The 23,562-nt window shown below is 44.0% G+C and overlaps 1 protein-coding gene across 4 annotated transcripts in view; it reads left to right on the forward strand.

Annotated features, from left to right (window-relative positions):
• The window catches only part of LOC110508635 (solute carrier family 22 member 23), a 55,777-nt gene that overhangs the window by 5,600 nt on the left and 26,615 nt on the right, over positions 1-23,562 (forward strand). For 3 of the 4 annotated variants that reach the window (XR_016492852.1, XM_036966130.2, XM_090225516.1), the window contains exons 2-3: positions 12,609-12,712; positions 12,917-13,071. Coding sequence is in view for 2 of the 4 variants with exons in the window: in XM_036966130.2 (XP_036822025.2) it covers positions 12,609-12,712; positions 12,917-13,071 (259 nt within the window). In the remaining 2 variants the exon portion in view is untranslated. Of the gene's footprint in view, positions 1-12,608; positions 12,713-12,916; positions 13,083-23,562 lie in introns of all 4 variants that reach the window. The other variant, XM_090225517.1, reaches the window with a different exon arrangement.

Here is a 23,562-nt window from a genome sequence, read left to right on the forward strand (position 1 = left end):
CACTCTATTGTTCCTCTAATCACTCTGACATCAATGCAATTGTATTTGAAAATCTAATTCAAACACTTCATGAGAGCCAATGAACTCATGTTGTGCAACATTTCTATAGGCTATGCAATTGCGGGAGGAAACAGAGTTGAAGGCCACTATTAAAAAGAGGATTCCATCAGCTTTCTATAGGCTTACTATATTTATTTCTCAACTTTCCTAATATTAAGCACATTGCTTATCTTTACAACAGGAGAATAGCCTACCTGGCTGGAATGAAAATGAACCATGGGGAAAAGCGTCCTCCATTCGCTATTTAAGTGCATAGATGACATGTATTTTTTCCCCTGCCCATTTCGATACAGGTGCATGATAATGCTCCATTCTATATCAAAACTAATTTCACACATTATTTAGTATATGAAAAGGCCAGATTAAATCAAGAATAGTCTGATCGGTGCCAACATTAGCCTATCACTTGTGAGTTCTATATTATCACTTGAAAGAAACAATGCGTTTTTATTGTCATTTTTAAAAATCCGAGTCACACACCTCATGTTGCCTAGCCCATTGGCCTATGTGTTTTAATAAGGTTTGTATAACTAAAGTGGCAAAATTAATTCTTAAAAGGAAGCATAATAATCTGCTTTACAAGGGGTGTAGAGTCTAACTGCCATACATAAGCAGCGTGTGAGTTTCAAGTTTGAGGAAGATCATTTTCACCATAAATGCACCTTTATAATAAAAGCTGTACATTTTATAATTGCATTTCCGGTCACTTTTGATAATGGAGTTCTCAACTAATGGAACATTTGAACTTAAAGCCTACCAACGTGCGCATTGCTGCATTTATTATTTTAGTGTAAGAGCTGTTTGAAAAGACTGCCTGGTTTGGTGGGATGTAGTTTTGGCCTGCATGTCGACGTCATCAGATGGTAAATTAGTTAATAGACCATTAAGAAACCATCTGCCAATAAATAACAGCTAGTTTTCAGTTTTCCGCTCGACACTCAGAATTCTTGTTTGGGAAATTGCTCTTCGCTAAGAAGCTATTTTTGACAAAAAAACATTTTTTGAAAACAATCACAGTAAGGTACTTAATTGTTGCCCATAAATAATTTGATAGAGATACAAATGTCTGCATTGGAACTTTACATCATTTTTTTTAACAATATCTAACAATGTTGCATCATTCCACCTCCTCTCTTGGACTAAGTAGTATAGCTACTGATATTTCTTTTGGTTTTCCTGTTGACACTGGCACCAGAGCAAGGCAGTTCTTGACACGGCCGAGCAGTTGGTGACAAAAACTAGGTGTCCTTTTCCCCCCAAGCAAGCATTCCACAAACCAACAAGGTCGTCCCCAGAAGGAATTGATTCTCGGGCTAATGGACGAATCCAATCCCACTAAAGGACCTCATTATAAGCCCACTCCCTTTCCCTAGACTCCTGGTCTGACATGCGATAACCAGGAAGTGACACACACGATGACATAAAGTGATGACACCGCAGTCCTTGGTGTGTTTAGATTACATAGGAATAACGGCACATGATTCCGTCTGAAAATTCTGTCTCCCTATCCTTCAGGAGTGGAGCAGAGTGCCGACACGATGGAAAGGTGGTGTCGTTTTCCTGTCACAATGTACCGGAACACACCGAAAACGTCTCATCTCAGACTTAACTCTTTCATAAAGAAATCAAAGGAATTACTTTCACAAAGTCTCTTGGAGTAGGCCTTGGCATAGCAATACAGTAAGAGGATATCTCCTTGAATAGTAATAGTACAACATAGTAATAATGCAATGAGAGTTTGGTTATATCGTCTTTAAATATTAATAGTAGAGCAACAGAATGGATTTCCACGGTAACGTCTCCTTGAATAGTCATGGCATAGTAACTGTGCTCCTCAGTGCAACTCTCCCCCTCATAGCTTTGTTCAGAGAAGGATTTGATAACGCTAGGCTCAGAGGAGGAGCGGATAGGGGCTGATGGGGGATCCAGACTGGCTGGTGTGGATGTGGAGGCCCATCCTAATTGAGACCTTGGGCTCCTCGGGGACTCGGTTAATTGGACTGAGCTGAATAAAATAAAACGAGCCTGGATCATTACAGCGAGACAGAGGGTCTCCCACTCTCCCTGCTTAATCTCACGCCGCTCATATATTCTACCTTACATTAAGATGGGAGCAGCATCACACAGCCAGGAGTAGAGCCATAAAGACTCATCACATTCTATCTAGACCAGTGGTCGCCCACCGGTCAATCATGATAGACTGGTCGATCTTCAAGACATTCCAAGTTGATCACCAGACATGCGCTCCGCCTACCGGGCGGGCCTGGGAGATCTGTGCGTCTACTGCACTGGCCAATCGGATAGCTCAAATCACAGGTTCCTACAGAGCTTCCGTGGCCACAGCAAAGTTTTTGATGGGCTACTAGCCTACGTAAGATTTAATACATTTTAAAATCATGACCAGAGAGAGACTGTCAAAGTATACAGCAAAGAGCTGCTGTTTTTATGAGTTCATGTTTAAGTTTTATTCAGCACTGTCAACACTGTTTTCATTCAACACTATTACAAAACATAAAAGCTGCAATAAATAAGTAGCCAAGTGTATCGATAGCCCTGTGTTTTTATTATTATTTATTATCACCTCGTCAAGTGTATTTTAATATCGATCCCGCTAGCTAACTAATGATAGCTAGCCAGCATACTAGCCATGCATTCAGAAGCTAGCTAGCTAGCTAGCTAGCTTACCTAACAGATATGCAATAAAAATATACTCTTACTCAGAGCTGCATCAATTTCTTTAAAGTACGGGCAGTACTGGGGGTTTGAGCAATTTGTTGTTGTGCTTAATGCTCTGTCGATAGTTGATTTGTTCACAGTACTTCGCTGCGTCGCCAAATGTTGACTTGACGGCTGTACATTCCTCACACACCTGCTTAAATATTTATTCCCAAACTTTTTATGGTTGTGAATCATTTCCTCGAAATGGCGCTGGAAGCGCAGCTCCCCCAACACAGATTTGAGATATAATGTCTCCTTTCTTGCCCAGTGCCTGGTTTTCTTCGACTTGGGTGCCATATTTTGAATTGCCGCTGCGGTTTCCACGTGTGTTGTTGTGGTAGGCGGAAGTAGTGTGTGACAAGTACATCTGGGAACAGACCAAACATATATTATCAAACTCCCTCAGTGATATTTTTTTATTTTTGGGGGGGGGGAAGCCTTATCCCATGCGGATCGTTCATTAAAATCACTGATGTGCAATAGTAAAACGCACATTAACCACATCCTGTAATACTAAATCCGACCGAATAGGGCTCCGACCGAATAGGGTTTTAGAGAATTTGGCAGTACGTCCAACCGGCCTCACATCCGCAGACCACGTGTTTGGCGGCGTGTGGGCGAGTGATTTGCTGATGTAAACAGAGTGCCCCACGGTGACGGTGGGGTTATGGAATGGATAGGCATTAGCCACAGACAACAAACGTAATTTCATTTGATCAGTGGCAATTTGAATGCACAGAGATACTGTGATGAGATCCTGAGGCCCATTGAGCATGTTTGTGATGCTCTGTATGTCAGCCTGTTCCATTTCCCGCTAATATCTGAGGCAATTGGTGATCACACCAGATACTGACTGGGTTTCTGATCCGCGCCCCTACCTTAAAAAAAAAAAGGTATTTGTGAAAGGTAATCCATTGATTATGGCCTAATGAATTTATTTAAGTTGACTGATTTCCTTATATGAACTGTAACTCAGTAAAATCTTTGAAATTGTTTTGTTTTTATATTTCTGTAGTATAACAACATGCAGTAATTCCTCAAATGTAATAAGAAATGTTAGAATATACAGCTCCCCAAGTTTGCACCCCTATTCTCTCATACACGTTATCTGTTATGTGTATATGTCCAAGCAGATATCTTTTTCGTTTTTTACAAAAGTCTTTATTCTTTACCTGTAGAAAAAGATTAACTGTATGTTATGACACCTCACTTTCGTACAAGTACGGCGAGATAAGGTTTGCACCCAATTCCACTGTAGTGACAGAGTAGCAGGACTGGATAATGGCCCCCACAATGCCCTGTGAGTGAATACAAGAACACCTAGCCTTTGAGAATCTCTATCTTCCATATACTGGCCTGCCCTGTCTTATCCACAGACCCAGGATCAGGGTGGAACAGCAGGAGACCGACACATCTGTTTTGGATAGACGCAAACACACACACACACGTCAGGTGGGAGGAAAAGAGGCCTGCCTGTGGCACTGAAAGATAAAGCTTTGTACAGGCATTGTATGTATGTGTGTGTGCTGGCGGGAGTTAGATTCTGATAAGAGGTGTGTTTTTGAGCAGAGAGGCAGTAAACATGTAACTAAATATGTGACCCGGCTCAGCCTTTGGCCCTGGTCACAGTGGTTTTAGGATTCATTGATGTCATGCAAGGATCAGAGGGAAGTAGCCAATCACGCCCTCTCTCTGCAGGATGACAAACAGTAAGATTTATATTAAAAAAAACAACATTTAATTATATGGTTCATCATCTATATTACCAGAACTGAATAGACTGGAGCACTTTGTGTGTAAGAGACAGAGAGAAGGAGCTATGAGAGTCAGGCAGTACAGTAATCGTTCACTGCATGCCGACACACTACAAGGACAAAAGCCTCTCGTTTCATCCACTATCCGCCCAATAATATTGTCTAGTCTCTCTCTCCACACAGTACATGGTGACTCATACCCAATATGCTATTACCTTAGTGTACACACACCCAAACTGAAGAATGTCTTCTGATCCTTGATGTGTTTGAGTATGTCTTGTGTATACACTTTCAGGATATGGTAAGAATGTCTTGAGTGTCGTCATGCTTCCTGCAGAACTCAGACAAGTCCTTTTTTTTTTTTAGTTTGATCTGATCAAGTCTCTCTCTCTCTCCGAAAGTGGTCTGACGGACACTGGTACCATTTTTCACTGTGTGCTCTGTCATGGAAACATACACACAGCAGGCCTTCATAAGGAGATTGTGGTGTGGTAGAAGATGTCCCGTTGAACATTTCTGTAATTTGTTTAACCTTTGTGTAACTTGAGAATTGATTCTGGTATGATATTTATCTGGGATATGATATCAAAATCTTCACATAATAGCTCTAGAATATGGCATTTCTAACCTAGGGGATTTCCAACCTAGGGGATTTCTCAATGAGTTGCATATTAATTATCAAAATGATCTCACTGATGGTACAGTTGTGGGTTTATATTTTTGGATATTCTTTCTATGACAGATGTATCGGTAATGGAAGGTCTTTGACGTCTCTCTCTGTCACTCACACCTCCACCTACTCTCCTATATTCCCTGATCCCAGAGATGAAAGAATCCTTCTAAACGTATACTGTTAATTAGGAAAGAAAACTGATAACCAAGGTGAGTGTTGCTAGGTGGTAACTATGCATCAGTCTCTCTACTCCACTCTCCCTCTCTTCACAGTCCCTGTCAGGCATATAATTTCTCGCTCTTTTTCCCTTAATATAGTTCCTTTATTCTTTTTCTCATTCTTTCTCTTTCCAATCCTCATTCACTGTCAAGCATTTGATTACCTCCCCCACCTCCCTCTTTCTACTCCCTCCCGCTCTTTAGTTAGACATGTACTGTACATTTAGCTGTAGTTGGTGCATAGCGTCCTTGTCAGGGCCAGTCCGAATCACTGATGCAGAGTGACCATTGGGGTTAAACGACTCAAAATCACTGATGCAGGGTGACCGCTGGGGTTAAACGACAGACACAGCAGCGGGGTTTATACAGGGAGGCTCCTGTCCCCCTCTGTCTCCTCCCAGAACTGGTGCTGTCACTTGGGGCCAGTGTTCAGGCCCTGATGCCCTCCACTGCTGCCACACACAGACCCAGAGCACAAATAGGCCTTTTGTCCTTCCACTTGCCTGTCAAACTAATGGATTAGTAAGGCATTGCCTTCTAACACAGAGCCTTCAATTCAGCTCTCTGCAATGACCCTTACAATAGTGTGTGAGTGAATGAGTGCACGAAAGGAAGCATGGTTAGGCTTTTTATCATGGCTAACATTTTAAGATTAGCTTTAAGACATGCTGTTCCTCTAACTAAGATGTGGTCAGGCTTCTTGCCCGGTCATGTCTTTCTTTGCTGATTTAATGGTTAAGGTTACTTTCAACCTTGCAGTCGTCAACTGCTTTGAACCGCATTAACCGGTCATGCTTAGTCAGTCACCTCGACCGCGTGGTCTGGTTGGTCCCCCATTCTGCACAGTCATGAGTTCTCCATATCCCATGGTCTTCTTCACAGTCCCAGCTCTGAAGTGCAAACACACACACCACACTTTCAACACGCTAGTTTGACACAGACCAAGACAGAGCAGACTTCCTTGGCTTTTTTGTATGTGGTATTGCGCAACATTGAGTAACTTGTTTGCCTCCTGTCTTCGTCTTGATCCATAGTGACATCGATACTGAAGGTATGAATGACATGGCATACATGTGTCTCATGATCACTGCATGGTGGCAATGAGTAATCCTCCAGAAGTTTCCACTCTGAACACAACAGGTCACTATGCCAGAGGTTATAAGAGGTTATAAACCCTGATCGCCTAAAGACATTGAGTTTCAAAGGAGAAGTGCAAACCCAGTCCCCACTTCATATCCATTGTTATATTCCTTCCTCATATTTGTATGCACAGAGGGGGCTCCAGACCAGAGTACCAGGAACCTAGTAACCATCCCCAATAGCCTGCTTCATTCACAGCTGCATTGGACTCAAATTGTCAGGTGATAGTGGAGTGGATAAGTCGAACAGATTTGGGGTGAAATTATCAGTTTTCAAAAGTGAGTTTATTCATCTACTTTATGTACTGTACACATACAGTACTTGTACAGGAGCTATGACTCTGTATACGATTAGTTGTACATCATGTCTAATAAATCTATCTCCTTAATTAATGTTGTGTGAGATTTGTTCAAAGTTGATTTTTGTTCTGTTCATATATGTATGTACCTACTATATCTATAAATAAATCAAATGCAAATCATCTAGAGTGACAGAGTATGCTTTGCATTCTGGGAATCCCACTGTTGCTGGGGTAGTGGACTACAGTACACAGCCGGAGGGAGAGTACACAGACAGAGGGTATATGTAATTATAGCCTACACACAGAGGGAGATCTAGGCGCTGGAAGAGGAAACGCTGCATTATAGGCTATAGTACATTTACATGGCTGAACAATTCTTAATGGAGGCTTTAAAACAACGTTTCTGTGTTTTTGCTGAGTCTCTCTGGTAAAGGCAGTGTTGGCAAAGTGATAGTTTGGTTAGGGGAAACTGGATTGGGATCAGGGGTTTTGTTGCCTGTTTCAAATCCCTATAGCAAGGTAGCTAATGCGTTTGGTCCCCATACTGTCTGACAAATAATGTATGTGCTTCATTTAGTTATTGGATGTATTGAGTAACACACTGTGCAGAAAATCCTCCTTCTAGTAATAGTCGGGGCTTGGGGATGGGCTGCCCACTGCTCTTACACCATAACTGAAGAGTGCATACTTGACTGCAAACTCTGGACACTTCTCCTAACATGGTGGGGTGCTAGTGTGTCAATGCGAAAAAATTACAATTATGCTTTTACTTCCTCCACTTCCACCATTATCAACACTAGTACTAACAATTCAATGCTGTCTGTGTGTGTGTGTGTGTTTGTGGCAATAAATGAGTTACTTGAGTGTCTTCTGCATCATTGTCCCTGTGATCGGGGACCCGGGGTGATTGTCTCTAGTTTAAACCTGCACCTTTCTGAGTTCACCAACCAACAGGTGGCACTCTTAATGGTCATTCGAGACGGATTAGAGACAATTAACCCTGCCTGCCTTGCTGAGGCTCAAAGGCAACATCACCACTTCAGGTGACTGCCACTCCAGGAGCTGAGCCAAGTGACACCTCTGCTTCTCATCAGTACTGATTACTCGCACCTCATCACCCCAGTCCAGCTTGTTCGATCATGTATTGCAGGCAGTCCTGTAGCTGTTAAGACAAAGTTGGGCTGGTTGGTCTAGGGACTCACGGGTCTGCCTTCGCGTGTCTGCTCACCGGCATCCTGATTCGAGACGGATTAGAGACGATTAACCTGGATAAATGACCAGTAGGGGCTAATCACCGTCCTCTCAGCTCCTCAGCCAACTCTTGGCCTTGGAACAGGGCGGTCCTGACCAGAGTTATGCAAGCACACACCGGCGAGAAGAGGATGGCGGGAATGACGGCGGCCTGCTCAGGAGGCTCACCTACCCGGAGAGATCTTTTGACGTGCTCATTGAAGCTTTCGACCGGCCCAATCCTTAGTCACAGGCCTCAGGCGTCCAAGGTCTCCTGGAGACGCTGAAGGAGATGGAGAAGCTTACTCTTACCACCCGGACGCAGCCGCTGTGGCTTCCATGTACCCACCTCAGCAGCTAGTACAGCCCCTGAGCCAGAAGCTGCACCAGCAGAGATGACCATCACAAGCCCCGAGCCAGTAGCTGTATCTAGGTGCTACCGCCTACATGTACCCACCTCCGCATCCAGTGTTACCCACCTGACCAGCCTCAGCCCTGGCCAAGGTTGCCACAGTACCTGCCACGGATCGGCGCCTTCTTGCACCTAGAGACACTGTCAACAAAGATGACAGGAGTTTGCTCTCTTCAAGATGGCCCTCGAAAACCTATTGCTCCCCGATAAGGACGCATTGGTCAAGTTTCACCACTTTCTTGACCACCTCAAGCTGCCTGATCCCCATCTCATGGCCATCTCACTCCATGACCCAGTGCCATACACCGCTGCCATGGCAGACCTTGAGCAGCAATGGGGCCAGCTACATTACCTTGCCCTGGAGATCTGTCATCATGACGTTGCAAGACATCCGGCCAGGGGACACAAGGCTTCTGTCAGTTTTCTTTTCTCATCAAGACCTTAGTGAGCATGCCCTGTTCACTTTGGCCCAGGGGTAATCGAGTCCTGTGGCTCCAAAGTTGAGTGTCTTCTGGGGAAGCTCTGAATACAGGGCCAACGTCAGTCACATGCATACATACATACATGCATGCATGCCTGCCTACCTACAAGCAAGCACTTGTACCTAGCACAATGGCTGAAGATGGAAGCAGAGTGCCAGAGCAGCCAGTGCCCTTAAACAATGGGACAAGCCTGCAGCCTTTGAGCAGAAACACCCCGGTGCTTCTATACTATGGGGCTTCAAAGACACCTGCACAGGAACTACCACTTACACAGCCCACAGCAGAGACCAACGCGTATTGTCCCTGTGCAAAAGCAAGGACCACTACCTCATCAGGTGTTAGAGATTCAACTCAATGACTGTCGAGCAGAGCCTCAAGTGGCTGAAGGACAAGCGCCACTGTCGACGGTGCAGCCAAGCTCACCGTGAGGCTCTGTAACTTCAGGAGACTATCTGTGGTGGATAGCACCTCGTTGTACTCCATTAAGTGCACACGTAGAAGTATAGGTCCAAATATCCCGACACCTCTTCATATCCAGCGGTTGTTCAGATGGGTCAGGTGAGCTCCTCAGGCCGGACACTGCTCAAAGTGTTCAAGGTTCTCCTGCAAAACAACAAGGATGGGAACCTTGGAGACCTATGAAGCCTCAAGCTCGGGCATGACGGGGCGGAAGAGTCCCTCACCGTCGGAGAGTGCAACAAGATAAGGGCTCATCTCTCAGCTTCAGATGCTGTCCCTTAGAGGGACCCAGGAGGGCCTTCTCCAGGCCCTTCTCCATCACACACAAACCCATCCCACCTTGCTAAGGCTCAAAGGCAACACCACCACCTCCGGTGACTGCCACTTCAGGAGCTGAACCAAGTGACAACTCTGCTTCTTATCAGCGCTGATTACTCACACCTCATCACCCCAGTCCAGCTTGTTCGATCATGTTTTGCAGGCAGTCATGTAGCTGTTAAGACAAAGCTGAGCTTGTTGGTCCAGGGACCCACGGATCTGCTGCATCCACCAGACGAGATTCCCCACAGCAAATGCAGCACCCCCTGCTGTGCTCACAGGGCAGCTATCCAGGCAATGGACACCAGCCTGCAATCACCCTGATCACACAGGGCGGCGCAGCGCTTCTAGAGACAATCAAATTGTATTTGTCACATGAGCCGAATACAACTGGTATAGACCTAACCGTGATATGCTTACTTATAAGCCCATTACCAACAATGCAGTTTTAAGAAAATATTTACCAAATAAACTAAAGTAACACAAAATAATAACAACCATGCTATATACAGGGGGTACCGAGTCAGTGTGTGGGGGTACATGTTGAGGTAATTTGTACATGTAGGTAGTAAAGTGACTGCATAGATAATTAACAGCCAGAAGCAGCAGTGTAAAACCAAATGCGACCGAGCCTGGACTCAGAACCCAGTGTCTCTGGTGCCCCTCAGGAGGCCCCTTGCTAGCTAGTTAGCATAGTTAGCATGACCAATTATTAGTTAGACATTTTATGACTTTGGGTGTGATCTTAAAGTCATTCTGTATTGCCAGAGTGCGCTTGTAAATTCAGAGCGTTGTCAGATTTAAAAAAAAAATAATAATTCAGTGTTTCGCTCTCAGATCGCACACTGACTGCTCGGGCCGAGGAGTAGGGTTGATTTGAGCGTTCTGCCCAGACAACGGCAGTCAAGCACCCAAGGTAGCTTGCTAGCTACTTCCAGACACAAATGAGACCACTGACCATTTTACTCGCCTTAGCAAAGCTGGTTATGTTAGAGCTGGTTTCATGTTATCCAGAGTGTTGGTGACTAACTGTGCTGCTGGCAACAATTTAATGACGTTTTTTTGCGACGTTTACTGACTCAACGGGTGTTGAGCGCTTGTAAATGATTTATTCTGTACTGTGGGCACTCATACGCGAGTGCTTCGAATTCAGAGTAAATAGCCAGAGCGAATTTATGAAAGCACCCGATTGTCCAATGAGAAGGCAGAACGACTATACCATTTTAGCTAAGCTAAGAATGATGGGAATAATCAAATCAATAAACGTTGGGTAGGTAGTGAGCCTATAGTTAATATACTGGCAAGTTTGATGTTTAAGTAGCCAACTAACATTAGGTAGCTAGCTACAACATACCAGTACATACTGCTATACTGAGACGCTATGTGGTTCGTAAGGACAGTGTAGCTAACAAATTGTCAGCCAATATAACATATGGTAACTTATTTGAAAAGTCATTAGTTTATTACATTGCTCAACATTTTCATAACATTTGTCATAATTAGTTAAAGCAATGAATTTGTATCCGCTCTCATTGTACTTCGACTGCATATTTTCCGCCATTTTCTTAAAATCTGGAAACGATGTGAACCATGTCCATTTCATGAAGAATTGAAATATGGTTCTAAACTACAGAATTAGTGTCCTTTGCGTGTGTGCTTCTTATTTTGGTGAATTTAGTACGACATCCGGAAACTTTTGTCATACTAACTATATCCATACTATGACCAATAAACGTACTATATACTCAATCACGTATTTGAGCAAAGCTTATGACTTGGGTGACTGGAGTCTTTGACAATTTTTTTTTGGGGGGGCTTCCTCTTACACCATCTAGTATAGAGGTCCTGGATGGTAGGAAACTTGGCCCCAGTGATGTTCTGGGCCGTACGCACTCAAAGTCATTAGCATTGTCATGCCCTCTTCACGACTGTCTTGGTGTGCTAGGACGATGTTAGTTTGTTGGTGATGTGGACACCAAGGAACTTGAAGCTCTCAAACTCGCTCCACTACAGTCCTGTCTGTGTGTTCGGCCCTCTATTTCCTGTAGTCCACAATCATCTTCTTTTGTCCCTTTTTGCCTTCTGGTAGACAGTCATTGTAAATAAGAATTTGTTCTTAACTGACTTGCCTAGTTAAATAAATAGTCAGGGCTTGTTTATTATTTTGTGTTGTAAGGCCTGCTGGAGGGAGTCTGGGCTGCTCTTAGAACATGCTAGGACATTTCTCCCAACTGTTGAACCAGCCCGCCCACCTGATCCCAGGCCAATGGGCGGGTGAGGCAGGGACAATTACAAAAACATAGTTCCACCCTAACAGGTCTTAGTTCTTCCAAGAGAGATGTGGATACCTTCATTCAAGTGGAGTACACTTTAGCAGAAGATTGCATACTGTACTGCAAACTCTGGACACTTCTCCTAACATGGGTGAGGTGCTAGTGCATCAATGCAAAAAAATAATAATAATTGCGTCCACCATTATCAACAATGGTACTAACAATTCAATGCTGTGTTTGTGGCAATAAATGAGTGACTTGAGTATGTCTCCTGCGTCATTTTCCCTGTGACCCGAGGCGATTGTCTGTAGTTTAAACCAGCACTTTTCTGAGTTCACCAATCATCAGGTGGTGCTTTTTTTTCCTCCTTAGCTGAGATAATTAATACCTGTCTGAATATGAAATGACTGATGTTAACGTGTTCTTTCTCCCTACGCCGTATTATGGCTGCCCTCTCTCTCTCTCTCTGTGTGTGTGTGTTTCAGATGGGTCCGGATAAAGCAGAAACAACACATCTGTTGTTTACATTGGATGGCCTAACCTTCATATGTTCTTAATCTTCCTTTACAGTGGAGTCTGGTGTGTGACTCGGCATGGAAGGTCCACATCGCTAAGTTCTCTCTGCTTGTGGGCTCCATATTCGGATACCTGGTCTTTGGGGTCCTGGCAGACTGGTGAGTTTTTTTATTTCTAACTACTACATAATAAAGTTAATATATTTGAATAGACATTCAGTTCAGGAGTGTTCAGTGTGTTTCTTGCTAATGCACCGAAACAATAAATACCTTAAGGGGCAGACTCGAAGTCTTTACCTTGTATTGTTTAAATATGGGACCTCTCCTCCCCCCCTTGTCTCTCTCCCCTCCCTCCATCCTCAGGTTTGGTCGCCACCCGGTCCTGATCATCTCGGTCCTGTTCATGCTGGTGTTCGGTCTGACCGTGGCCTTCTCGGTCAACGTTCCCATGTTCAGCACCCTGCGCTTCTTCGAGGGCTTCTGCCTGGCAGGCATCATCCTCTCCCTCTACATCCTCAGTAAGTCTTCAGTAAGTCCTGCAGGCCTAGTACACCATGCTTTTCTCCATGCCTTTGCTATGCTGTACAGTAAATTGATTTATCTGTTTTGTGAGAATTTCAATTAGTGTTGGGGTAATGGATGTGCTGCAGTGTGGGCAGTTGTTGGTTTCCATAGCCTTGTCTTTGTGGGGTGTGTTATATTAGACAGACCCCCATGTCTTGAGTTGGCGTTGGGATTCTATATATCAACAGATGGTGTTATGACTATGAGTAGGGCCATATTACCTGACTAGGGGCTACATCCCAAATGGCACCCTATTCTCTAGGGCTCTTGTTAAAAGTGGTGTACTATGTACAGTAGGGAATAGAGTGCCATTTGGGACCCAGATTAGGGAAAACCTTAGTGACGAGGTGTAAATATGGTGTGAGGGGTGTGTTCTTTCCAACAGCTGCTGTTCGTTCTAGTTGCCTGTAAACTGTTAGGACAGGCCCCTGTATCACTGGAGATGACTGCAAGCGTTTCAGAAGGAGCTGTGGAAACCTATCGCCCCACAGAGAGAGACGCTGCCTTTCCTATGTGGGTTATGTAGATGCTGTTGCAGCAGCTTCCATAGGTCCTAGCTATCGATCTGTGTTGTCACTCATCCCCATTTCCACCAGGCCTCTGCGTTGATAGAGATGACTGCAAGTATATGTACCTGTGTGGAAACCTAAGTTTTGTCTAAAATGGCACCCTATTCTTTATATAGTACCCTACTTTGAACCAGGGCTCTGTGTCAGTAGTAGCACACTATATAGGGAACAGAGTACCACTTCAGATGCAGCCCTAGCCTTTCCAATGTGGGTCATGTTTGTGGAGGGTCAGCAGAGGGTCAGAGGCTGTTGAATATGTACTAAACACCGAGGGAGGCAAAGCAGCAATAAGGTACCTGCAGCCTGTCTGGTCTATTACACGGAACACTGTCAGAGCTGTGTCAGGCTCACCCTTTTGATGGGGTCAGTTACACTAGGTTTGTTTTGGTCTGGGTTATAGTTCTAGGAAAGACGACATCACGTTACTGGTAGACGGAGTGGAAAGTTATCAAAATGTTTTTTTGTTTTTTTTAAAAGGTCATCCCAGCTTGACTTTGCCTGTGTTCCTGTGGCGCCAAATACCCTTGATCAAAGTGCCTTTCAGTGTAAATGTAGCCTCGGATAGCATACAGCTTCTATTTTAAAGGGTGTGACCTCCTTCTGAGGAGGTATCAACTGACAGAGAATTGCTGACTTTCCACTTTTTGGAAGTCCCTCCGAAGCACTCCCAACAAGTACAGAACAGCTTTGAAATGAGTGCAGTTTTTCTAAATCAAGCTCACTTCCTTGGTTTGTCCTCTCATTACTGTTAACCAATAGACTGAGTGACAGATACTGAGATGGAAACAGAGGAGGTGGCTAGGTGATAATCTGTCCGCTCCGCTGTACTCGCTGGCCTTGCCCACTGCAGTGCTTCACTGGAACTGTGTGTACTGTACACTCCATAACAGTCAGAGAGATGAATCCTTGTGACCTTTTCTCTCCGCAGTAAAGGTTTGATGAGTGATAATCTGCCCTAGAAAGCCGTTCCAGTCGGTCCTGGCGCTCATTCCCGTTGAAATGCATTTACCCAGCTAGCGAGGAGAGGGTGGGAGGAGGAGGAGGAGATGATAACGTCCTGATAACTAGTCTTGTGGTTGATGCGTGGGGGGACGGAACGGAAGGGGGGCAGAGCCAGGGGGCCCCTTGTCATTCTAATTTACTCCACACCGTCTACCTTGAAAAGCCTCGCAGTGTTCCCAAAATAGACGGCTGGGACCTTCTGTCAGTTTGTTTTGTGTTTGATAATTGCATTCAATGGTTGGTTGTTTACATAGTTTTCGCAAAGTCGTCTCACTGTATGCTGACTAGATACTGTGTATGTATGGACACAATTAAATTAAGGCCCACCCTCTTGTCTGTCTCGCCAACTCTTTTGTCCCCCTCCACCCTCTTTTTCTCTCGCTCGCTCTCCAGTCTCCACCTCTCCGCCCTGTCTTTCTCTATCCTGTTTTTCCACTCATTATCAACTGCCATCCCAGTGATTGCTGAGTAAATACTGTAGAGTGTACGTACGCTCTAAGGAGTGCCACTGAGTCACTCCGGCAACGGTGGTAAAAGACTATGTACGAACCTGGAGTTCAAACCGACTGCATTTCATTCTCCGGCAGTGTTGTTGAGGAACACACAGCAGAGAGGCAGAGCAAGGATATGGGGATTTTCCATGAAGGTTATGTGCTGAGAGGATTCATTATGTCGGGACTACATTGGCTGTCTACTTGTTAAAACTATCACACGGTCATCATGCATTTAGAATGATTGGTATAATTGATTTGTAGCATACCCATGGTTTGGCTGTGCGATATTTGCTTTACAGATTTGTCGAGATTATGTCTGAACTCGCATATTCAAGTTGTGCAAATGACAACCAATACAGTTTGGAATAATTACTCTATGGAATGGTTGGAGTTCTCTTTATTTTTTACCAGCTAGTCAAGTCGTTTAAGTTGAGCTATACCGTTGCCTATATTGTTGTTCTTAATGTGGAGGCGGTATACGTCCACATTCTGCGTCTCCCCTCTGTATTGCCACAACTCTACTAATGCGGGTTGTCTTCAGATATTGGCACTGTTGTTATCCAAACCCTACATTACTAAATTCATAATACTGTTATGTACAGGATAGGCATATTTAGACTTTCCAAAAAAGTTATAATTCACAAAACATCTAAATTTTTCAGGGCAAATTGAAGAATTGTGTATGCCAGGTATCTAGACTCTCATATCAACACAGCTGAGACGTGTGGTGTGGGAAAACCTGGGAAGAACCATGTAGTATTTGGGTCAAGGATAGTTCAAGATGTACTATTAAGGAGTGTAGGCGAGGCTACTCCTTTATAATGTCCAAGGACTTCATATGTTCGGTTCAGCGGTAACTGGCTCTGGCAACCAAAACTGTCATTCTCAATCTAAACGTGAATCGATTCTCAATTGCCATACGGTTGTAGAAACATAAATCCCTCTACTTTCATATCACATCAATATAATTTCAAATTTGCAAAATTCACTGAGTGTACAAAACATTAAGGACACCTTCCTAATATGTAGTCCCCCCCCCCCCCCCCCCCACCACCAGAAAAGCCTCAATTTGTCTGGGCATGGACTCTTCAAGGTGTAAACTTTTCCACAGGCATGCTGGCTCATGTTGACTCCAATGCTTCCCACAGTTGTCACATTGGCTGGATGTCCTTTGGGTGGTGGACCATTCTTGATACACACAGGAAACTGTTGAGCATGAAAAACGCAGCAGCATTGCAGTTCTTGACCCAATCCGTTGCGCCTGGCACCTGCTACCAGACCCCGTTCAAAGGCACTTAAATCTTGTCTTGCCCATTCACCCTCTGAATGGCACACATACACAATCCACGTCTCAATTTTTTCAAGGCTTAAAAATCCTTCTTTAAACTGTATCCTCCCCTTCATATTTTGTTCTGTGTATTTTGGGGGGGTATTTTATTAGGATCCCCATTAGCTGTTGCAAAAGCAGCAACTACTCTTCCTGGGGTCCACACAAAACATGAAACATAATACAGAATGACATAATACAGAACATTAATAGACAAGAACAGCTCAAAGACAGAACTATATAAAAAAAATGTAAAGGCACACGTAGCCTACATATCAATACATACACACTAACTATCTAGGTCAAATATGGGAGAGGCGTTGTGCCGCAAGGTGTTGCTTTATCTGTTTTTTGAAACCAGGGTTGCTGTTTATTTGAGCAATATACACTTTCTTGAATTTGTTCAGGATTTGGGGATTGTGAAAAGACCCCTGGTGGTATGTCTCGTGGGATAAGGGTGTGTGTCAGAGCTGTGCGTAAATTGACTATGCAAACCATTTGGGATTTTCAACACAATATTTCTTATAAAAAGAAATGATGCAGTCAGTCTCTCCTAAACTCTTAGCCTAGAGAGACTGGCATGCATAGTATTTATATCAGCCCTCTGATTACAATTAAGAGCAAAATGTGTCGCTCTGTTCTGGGCCAGCTGCAGCTTAACTAGGTCTTTCTTTGCGGCACTGGACCACACGACTGGACAAGAACCTGCAGAACTTGCTTTTTGGAGTGTGGTGTCAAAAAAGCAGAGCATCTCTTTATTACGGTCAGACCTCTCCCCATCTTTACAAACATTGAATCTATATGTTTTGATCATGACAGTTTACAATCTAAAGTAACACCAGGTAATTTAGCCTCCTCAACTTGTTCTACAGCCACACCATTAATTACCCGATTCAGCTGAGGTCTAGAACTTAAGGAATGATTTGTACCAAATACAATGCTCTTAGTTTTAGAGATGTTCAGGACCGGTTTATTACTGGCCAAACATTCCAGAACAGACTGTTAACTCTTTTGTTAAGAGTTTCAGTGACTTGTGGTTACTGATGTGTATATGGTTGAATCACCAGCATACATAGACACACATGCTTTGTTTAATGCCAGTGGCAGGTCATTGGCCTAGAGAGCGGTACACCACACGTTACATGTTTGACATTAGAGAAGCTTCCATTAAAGAGAACACTTTGAGTTCTATTAGATTGCCATATCGTGGATTCAGAGCTGAAGTTGAAAAGCCATAACACAAGTTCTTTTCAACCACCGGTTATGGTCAATAATATCAAAGGCTGCACTGACATCTAACAGTACAGCTCCCACAGTCTTATTATTTATCCATTTATTTCAACCGATCAGTCATTTTGTGTCACTGCAGTACATGTTGAGTGCCCTTCTCCGTAAGCATGCTGAAAGCCTGTTGTTAATTTGTTTACAGATAAATGGCATTGTATTTGGTCAAACACCATTTTTTTCCAACAGTTTGCTAAGAGCTGGCAGCGAGCTTATAGGTCTGCTGTTAGAACCAGTAAAGGCCGCTTTACCACTATTGGGTAGCGGAGTTACTTTGGCTTCCCTCCAGGCCTGAGGACAAAGACTTTCCTCTAGGCTCAGATAAAAAAAATATGACAGATAGGAGTGGCTATAGAGACAGCAACCATCCTCAGTTGCTTTCCATCTAAGTTGTCAATGCCAGGAGGTTTGTCATTATTGATTGATGATTTTTCCACCTCTCCCACACTAACTTTACAAAATTCAAAATTGCACTGCTTTTCTTTCATTATTAGATTTTTTTTATGCATGAATACAATTGCCCACTGTTCGTTTGTTGGCATTTCCCACCTCAGTTTGTCCACTTTGCAAATTAAATAATCATACAAAATAATTTATTTGTGATGAATAGGCCATCTGATTCGATGAAAGATGGAGTTGAATCTGTCTTTCTGCCCATAATTTAATTTCAAGTACTTAACAAGTGACCTCAATAAAGGATCATAGCTTTCACCTGGGTTCACCACCTTGTCAGTCCATGTCATGGAAAGAGCAGGTGTCCTTAATGTTTTCCACACACAGTGTACACTGGTTTTAACCTGTTTAACACAGTTGCAGCCGACAGCATTACATATTTTTTTTCTGGGATCCTTCTTTCGTTACACACGGGTATTCGGAGATGCTAGATGGCTCATTTAGAACAGGTGGTCACCTCTGTCTTCCGTAAACGAGCGCTCTAACATGGAAATATGGCCGCGTGGGAACCCTAACCCTATAAAGATGTGTGGTAATTTATCCTTTTAGTCTTAGCCATCACATCAGCAAGAAATAATTGTCAAGTTCCAAAACGCTTACAAAACCGTATCGCAAGCGAGGCATAGCCTATTAACGTTTGGACAGCGCTTCGGGGCAGTGTTGGCGCATCGGTGTATATGGCAGAAATGTAAGTGAATAGACTCTAATGCGCTAGCGTTACCGTCAATGAAATGTGCTAGGTCAACGGTACATGATTGGACCAAGGGAGTGACCATACACCAAAGGTATTTCATCGCGGTTGTGTCACCTTGCCTTGCACTCCCAAGATTTCCCACGTCAATGGAATTCTTTCTTCTTCCTTCTCCTAAAGTGTGGCTCTGAGTGCGTAGTCATAATCTTGTCGGTCTGATTTTTGCTTTGTTAATCGTACACAAAAGTCAATCTAGACAGAGGGACTGTAATCCAGGTGAAACTTTGCAGGGTTCACTGTCAACAACGGTATTTCCCCATGGCAACCACCATGGAAGCTACTGTCTTTTTTTTTTTTTTTTTGTGTGGTTTCATCTTACCTAGAGACAGGACGCAGTGCTGCACTATATGGAGCTGATTGACATACTCTCTGTGTGACTTGGGTTTTCCGCTGGTGACTCAAGGCTCTGGAGTGTGTGACAGTAATTCCCCTTTAATTACGTAGGAAAGGTGCTCCCTTCCATCTAGCTTCCATCTGTCATTCCCTGCCTGAAAGTATTAGACATGGTATGTTTGGGCACTGGATGCTGCTTAGGGGCCTTACTGTACCTGCATGGGGAAACACTGAGGGTATGGTTAGTAAGAGAAAATAACCAACCTCCTCTCTGTTTCCCTCCCTTAATGATATCCCCAGTGCCTGCCAGCCAGCCATTCAGTGAGCTCTACGGCGGGCGGTAAGCCCCGGTAGGGGAGAGGTTTGTGTAAATGCCTTTGTTCGCTGCACTGGCCTGTCAGATTCAGCCATACTGCAGGGGCGGACAGGGCTGATGTGAGGCTCCTGACACAACCCCTATCACCATCCAGACGAGGGAGAGCAATGGGAGAAACAGAAAGGCAGTGCGCTAGAGAGAGACTGAGGGTGGGGCAAATGGAGCAAGGGATAGGAATATAGCTCACTATCGATGTGATGACTCATTATTACTCTTTTGGTGAGGATTTGATGTTATCAATCTCTTTTTTTATTTTTTATGCTGGCACAAGTATGAATGTTTGCTGTGCTAATGTGTGCATTTACCTGCAACGCCCAGGATGTGTGCACTCCAAAGCAGTGGGCCATATTAAGACTAGCACATCCATATCCACCCTATTTTTAAAACATAGCAGAATCACTAATGAAATGCAGTGGTATTTCGACCTCAGAGTTCCATCTCTGACAAGGCCTACAGTATGTTAGCATTTTTGCGCTGTAGCGTCAGTAGAAATCCGGTATGTTAGCATTTTTGCTAGGGTTATTGTGCTCAGGCGCAGTGGGTAGACTTGGCTAGCTAGATTTGTTTCTTTCTCTGTGTTATTGTTAGCTCATGTCTTGCCCCAGCTATGTAGGTCACTTTTCTTCTCTCCCAGCCTGTGATGCGATTTTGAATTCAACTAGTCTTCATTTTTATCATTTTCGCTAGGTCATTGGATACATTTAGTTGCCTATATTGCCAATTTATTATTTTAACTTAATGAATCGTAAATGTTGACGACCATACTCTTATTCATTTGGCTAATCACAATAGTATACCGTGTGTTAGGGAGATCACAGTATTTTGTATATCTACAGCACATAGAAATCATATCAACCCTGAACATAGGCCTCAGCTTGTTGCTTCATACTGTATCATTCCAGAGCACATGTGATCCTGGGATGTTGAACAGTGTCTAAGCAGACGATACTTGATGATATCACTCTCTGGCTGCAGTGTGTTCCCCAGGCTTGCCCCCGCCTGCCTCGCTCACGACATACTCGTGTTCTCTCAGGACTGGCATCTTGTTGAGAGATGAGCTGGTAGAGCTGATGATGTCACCAAATAGCTAACTAGGAGTGCCCCAGCCCTGTGTACTAGTAGGAATCACAAGTTTGTGTGTGTGTAGAATTATCCAGATTTGACCACGTTGTTGACAAATGCCTAACACTTCCTTATTATTGAACACTTGGGTTGTATTTCACAAAGGGTTAAGTTTAGTCAACTTTTACACTCATTAAGAAATAACTTCAAAATAATTGTGATTATATGATTGACTTTAACTCGTCTATACTCTCATGTTTATAAAGATGGAATGAGTTAAGTCAGTTACTTTGAATCACTGCGTCCTCTACGTGACCATATTTGTTCATCTATTCAGAATTCCACACCTCCAGATGAAGGTCATGTGATATTCTCACCGGGAAATCTAGTCTTGTGACTTTCTATCAGGAGGTGACTTCATCACGGTCTTGCTCTGTTTGTGCTAAAGGAGCAGGGTTGTATCTTGATCACTGTGAAGTAGTGACATTAAATGAAATGTACTATTGACTATCTGATCAGTCCATTCATTCCAGTCTGACGTATTGTAGTCTTTATGCTTCTCAACACTTATTGGACTGTATCGATTATTCTGTGTAGTTACAACTTAGACACTAGAGCCTGCACTCACTTCAACTTAATTACATACACAGTCCTACTCCTAGCTCTAATGTACAGTTAAGAATCGGCTGTACATCCACATTGCTGTACATTTAGCATTGCACAGAGAAACTGAGAAGATGCACAGGAAAACACTTATCTACTCTTAAAAAGTAGATGGATGACAGTGTATCCCCTGTTTGCCATGCTCTATCCTGGTCTGTTTCCCCTCTGGTGATGGGATAGTAAAGCTGGTTTATTCAGGCAGGATTTGGGCTCTGTTCCCCTTCCTGCTGCAGTATGTATGGCTGGGTTCTGCTGCTCAGACAGATTGACTGTCGGTAATTAGTGTGTGTGTGCATGTGTGTCCGTCTGTATCCAGAAGCTTTAATCTGCCAGTACAGAGGGAGAGAAGAGACTGATGTGCAGACAGACATGGAGGGGTTTGAGTGAGTGAACGTGTCTGTGGTCATGCTGAGACTGAGTTCATGTCGGTGACCATATGTGAATGTAGGACGCTCCCATGGTGCAGAATGTACGAGTCTGGGATCCTTATACTGTAGCTTCCATGTCATTTTATATTTTTCATTAATTGATTGTCTATGGGTCTTAGCAAGCAGTTGCTTATCAACAGATAGTATGTTGATGGTGTTTCTCTGTAGAGCATTTACAGACGGATTATCCAGACTATCCCCATCCCCCAACAATGTAACCGGATGAGTTAAAGCTGAACGATGGAGGCAAGGATGGAGGACCCCGACTTAGCTAGTTGACTATACTAGGATGAGTTATGGTTGCACTAGGATCAGTTGAAGCAGAATGAAGGGGCCACGGAGGACACCGGTTTAACCAGCTGACCAAACTAGGATCTGTTTGTGCTGAATGATGGAGGCACAAAGGAATAAAGGCTGAATAAAGGCTTTATAAAGGCTTAACGGAACATGGACCAGTTAGTGATGTATAGCCCTGGCCCACTAGACATTAATGAGCGCTGAGATCAGCCCTATTTCTCAGAGAGACGGATAAGGATGTCTAGGCAGGATAAATGGTGTTTTTTTCTCAGCCAGAAGAGAGGAGGAAATCTGTGACTGGCTGAGAGATTCACTGGGAGGGCTACCACGGAACCCCCTCCGTCCTTCTCTTCACGTCTCTCCCCCCCCCCCCCCCCCCCCTCCCTTCCTCCCCTCTCTCTGCTCTAGATGAGTTATGGTGGAGACTCTGTGCTTCCTCTGAGCAGGGTAAAGTTCACTTTTGTGCTGGGTGTACATTCCCACTGGCTGCTCTGCAAACTTTCGTCCCTTTATTCTTATCTCTCACCCCTAGACCCCTTCCTCTCCCCTGGGGCTATATCCCTCCCTATCAGAAGTCCCAGAGTCATGGATGGATGGGGACTTTCTATCCCATAGCTTGATACTGTAGTAGGCCCATATTGCTGACTCAGTTTTATTCAATGTACAGAGACATGACTCAAACTTTCATGATGTATCCAAAGGATGTAGTCACCCTTTGGATACGTAACATTTGCCCAGTACCGTCCAATGTTCAATATGCACAAAAAGCTTATTTCTCTCAAATGTTGTGCACAGTTGTTCCCTGTTACTGAGCATTTCTCCTTTGCTAAGTTAAGCCATCCACCTGACAGGTGTGGTATATCAAGCAGCTGATTAAGCGGCACAGTCATTTACTCAGGTGCACCTTGTGCTGTGGACAATAAAAGGCCACTCTAAAATGTGCAGTTTTGTCACACAACACAATGCCACAGATGTCTGGAGGGAGAGTGCAATTGGCATGCTGACTGCAGGAATGTCCACCAGAGCTGTTGCCAGAGAATTACATTTTCAATTCTCTAGCTTAAGCCTTCTCCAACGTTGTTTTATAGAATTTGGCTGTTCGTCCAACCGGTCTCACAACCATAAACCACATGTATGGCATTGTGTGGGCGAGCGGTTTGCTGATGTGAACAGAGTGATAATGCACAGCCCCATGTCGCATGAATATTTACACAATTTCTGGAAGCTGAAAATATTCCAGTTCTCCCATGGCCTGCATTCTCACCAAACATGTCACCCAATGAGCGTGTTTGTGATGCTCTGGATCGACGTGTATGACGGCGTGTTCCAGTTCCCACCAATATTCAGCAACTTCGCACAGCCATTGAAGAGTGGGCAGCGTAGCCTAGTGGTTAGAGCGTTGGACT

Source organism: Oncorhynchus mykiss, chromosome 28, assembly GCF_057628025.1.
Source record: "Oncorhynchus mykiss isolate SJ-2025 chromosome 28, ASM5762802v1, whole genome shotgun sequence".
NCBI classification, from domain to species: domain Eukaryota; kingdom Metazoa; phylum Chordata; class Actinopteri; order Salmoniformes; family Salmonidae; genus Oncorhynchus; species Oncorhynchus mykiss.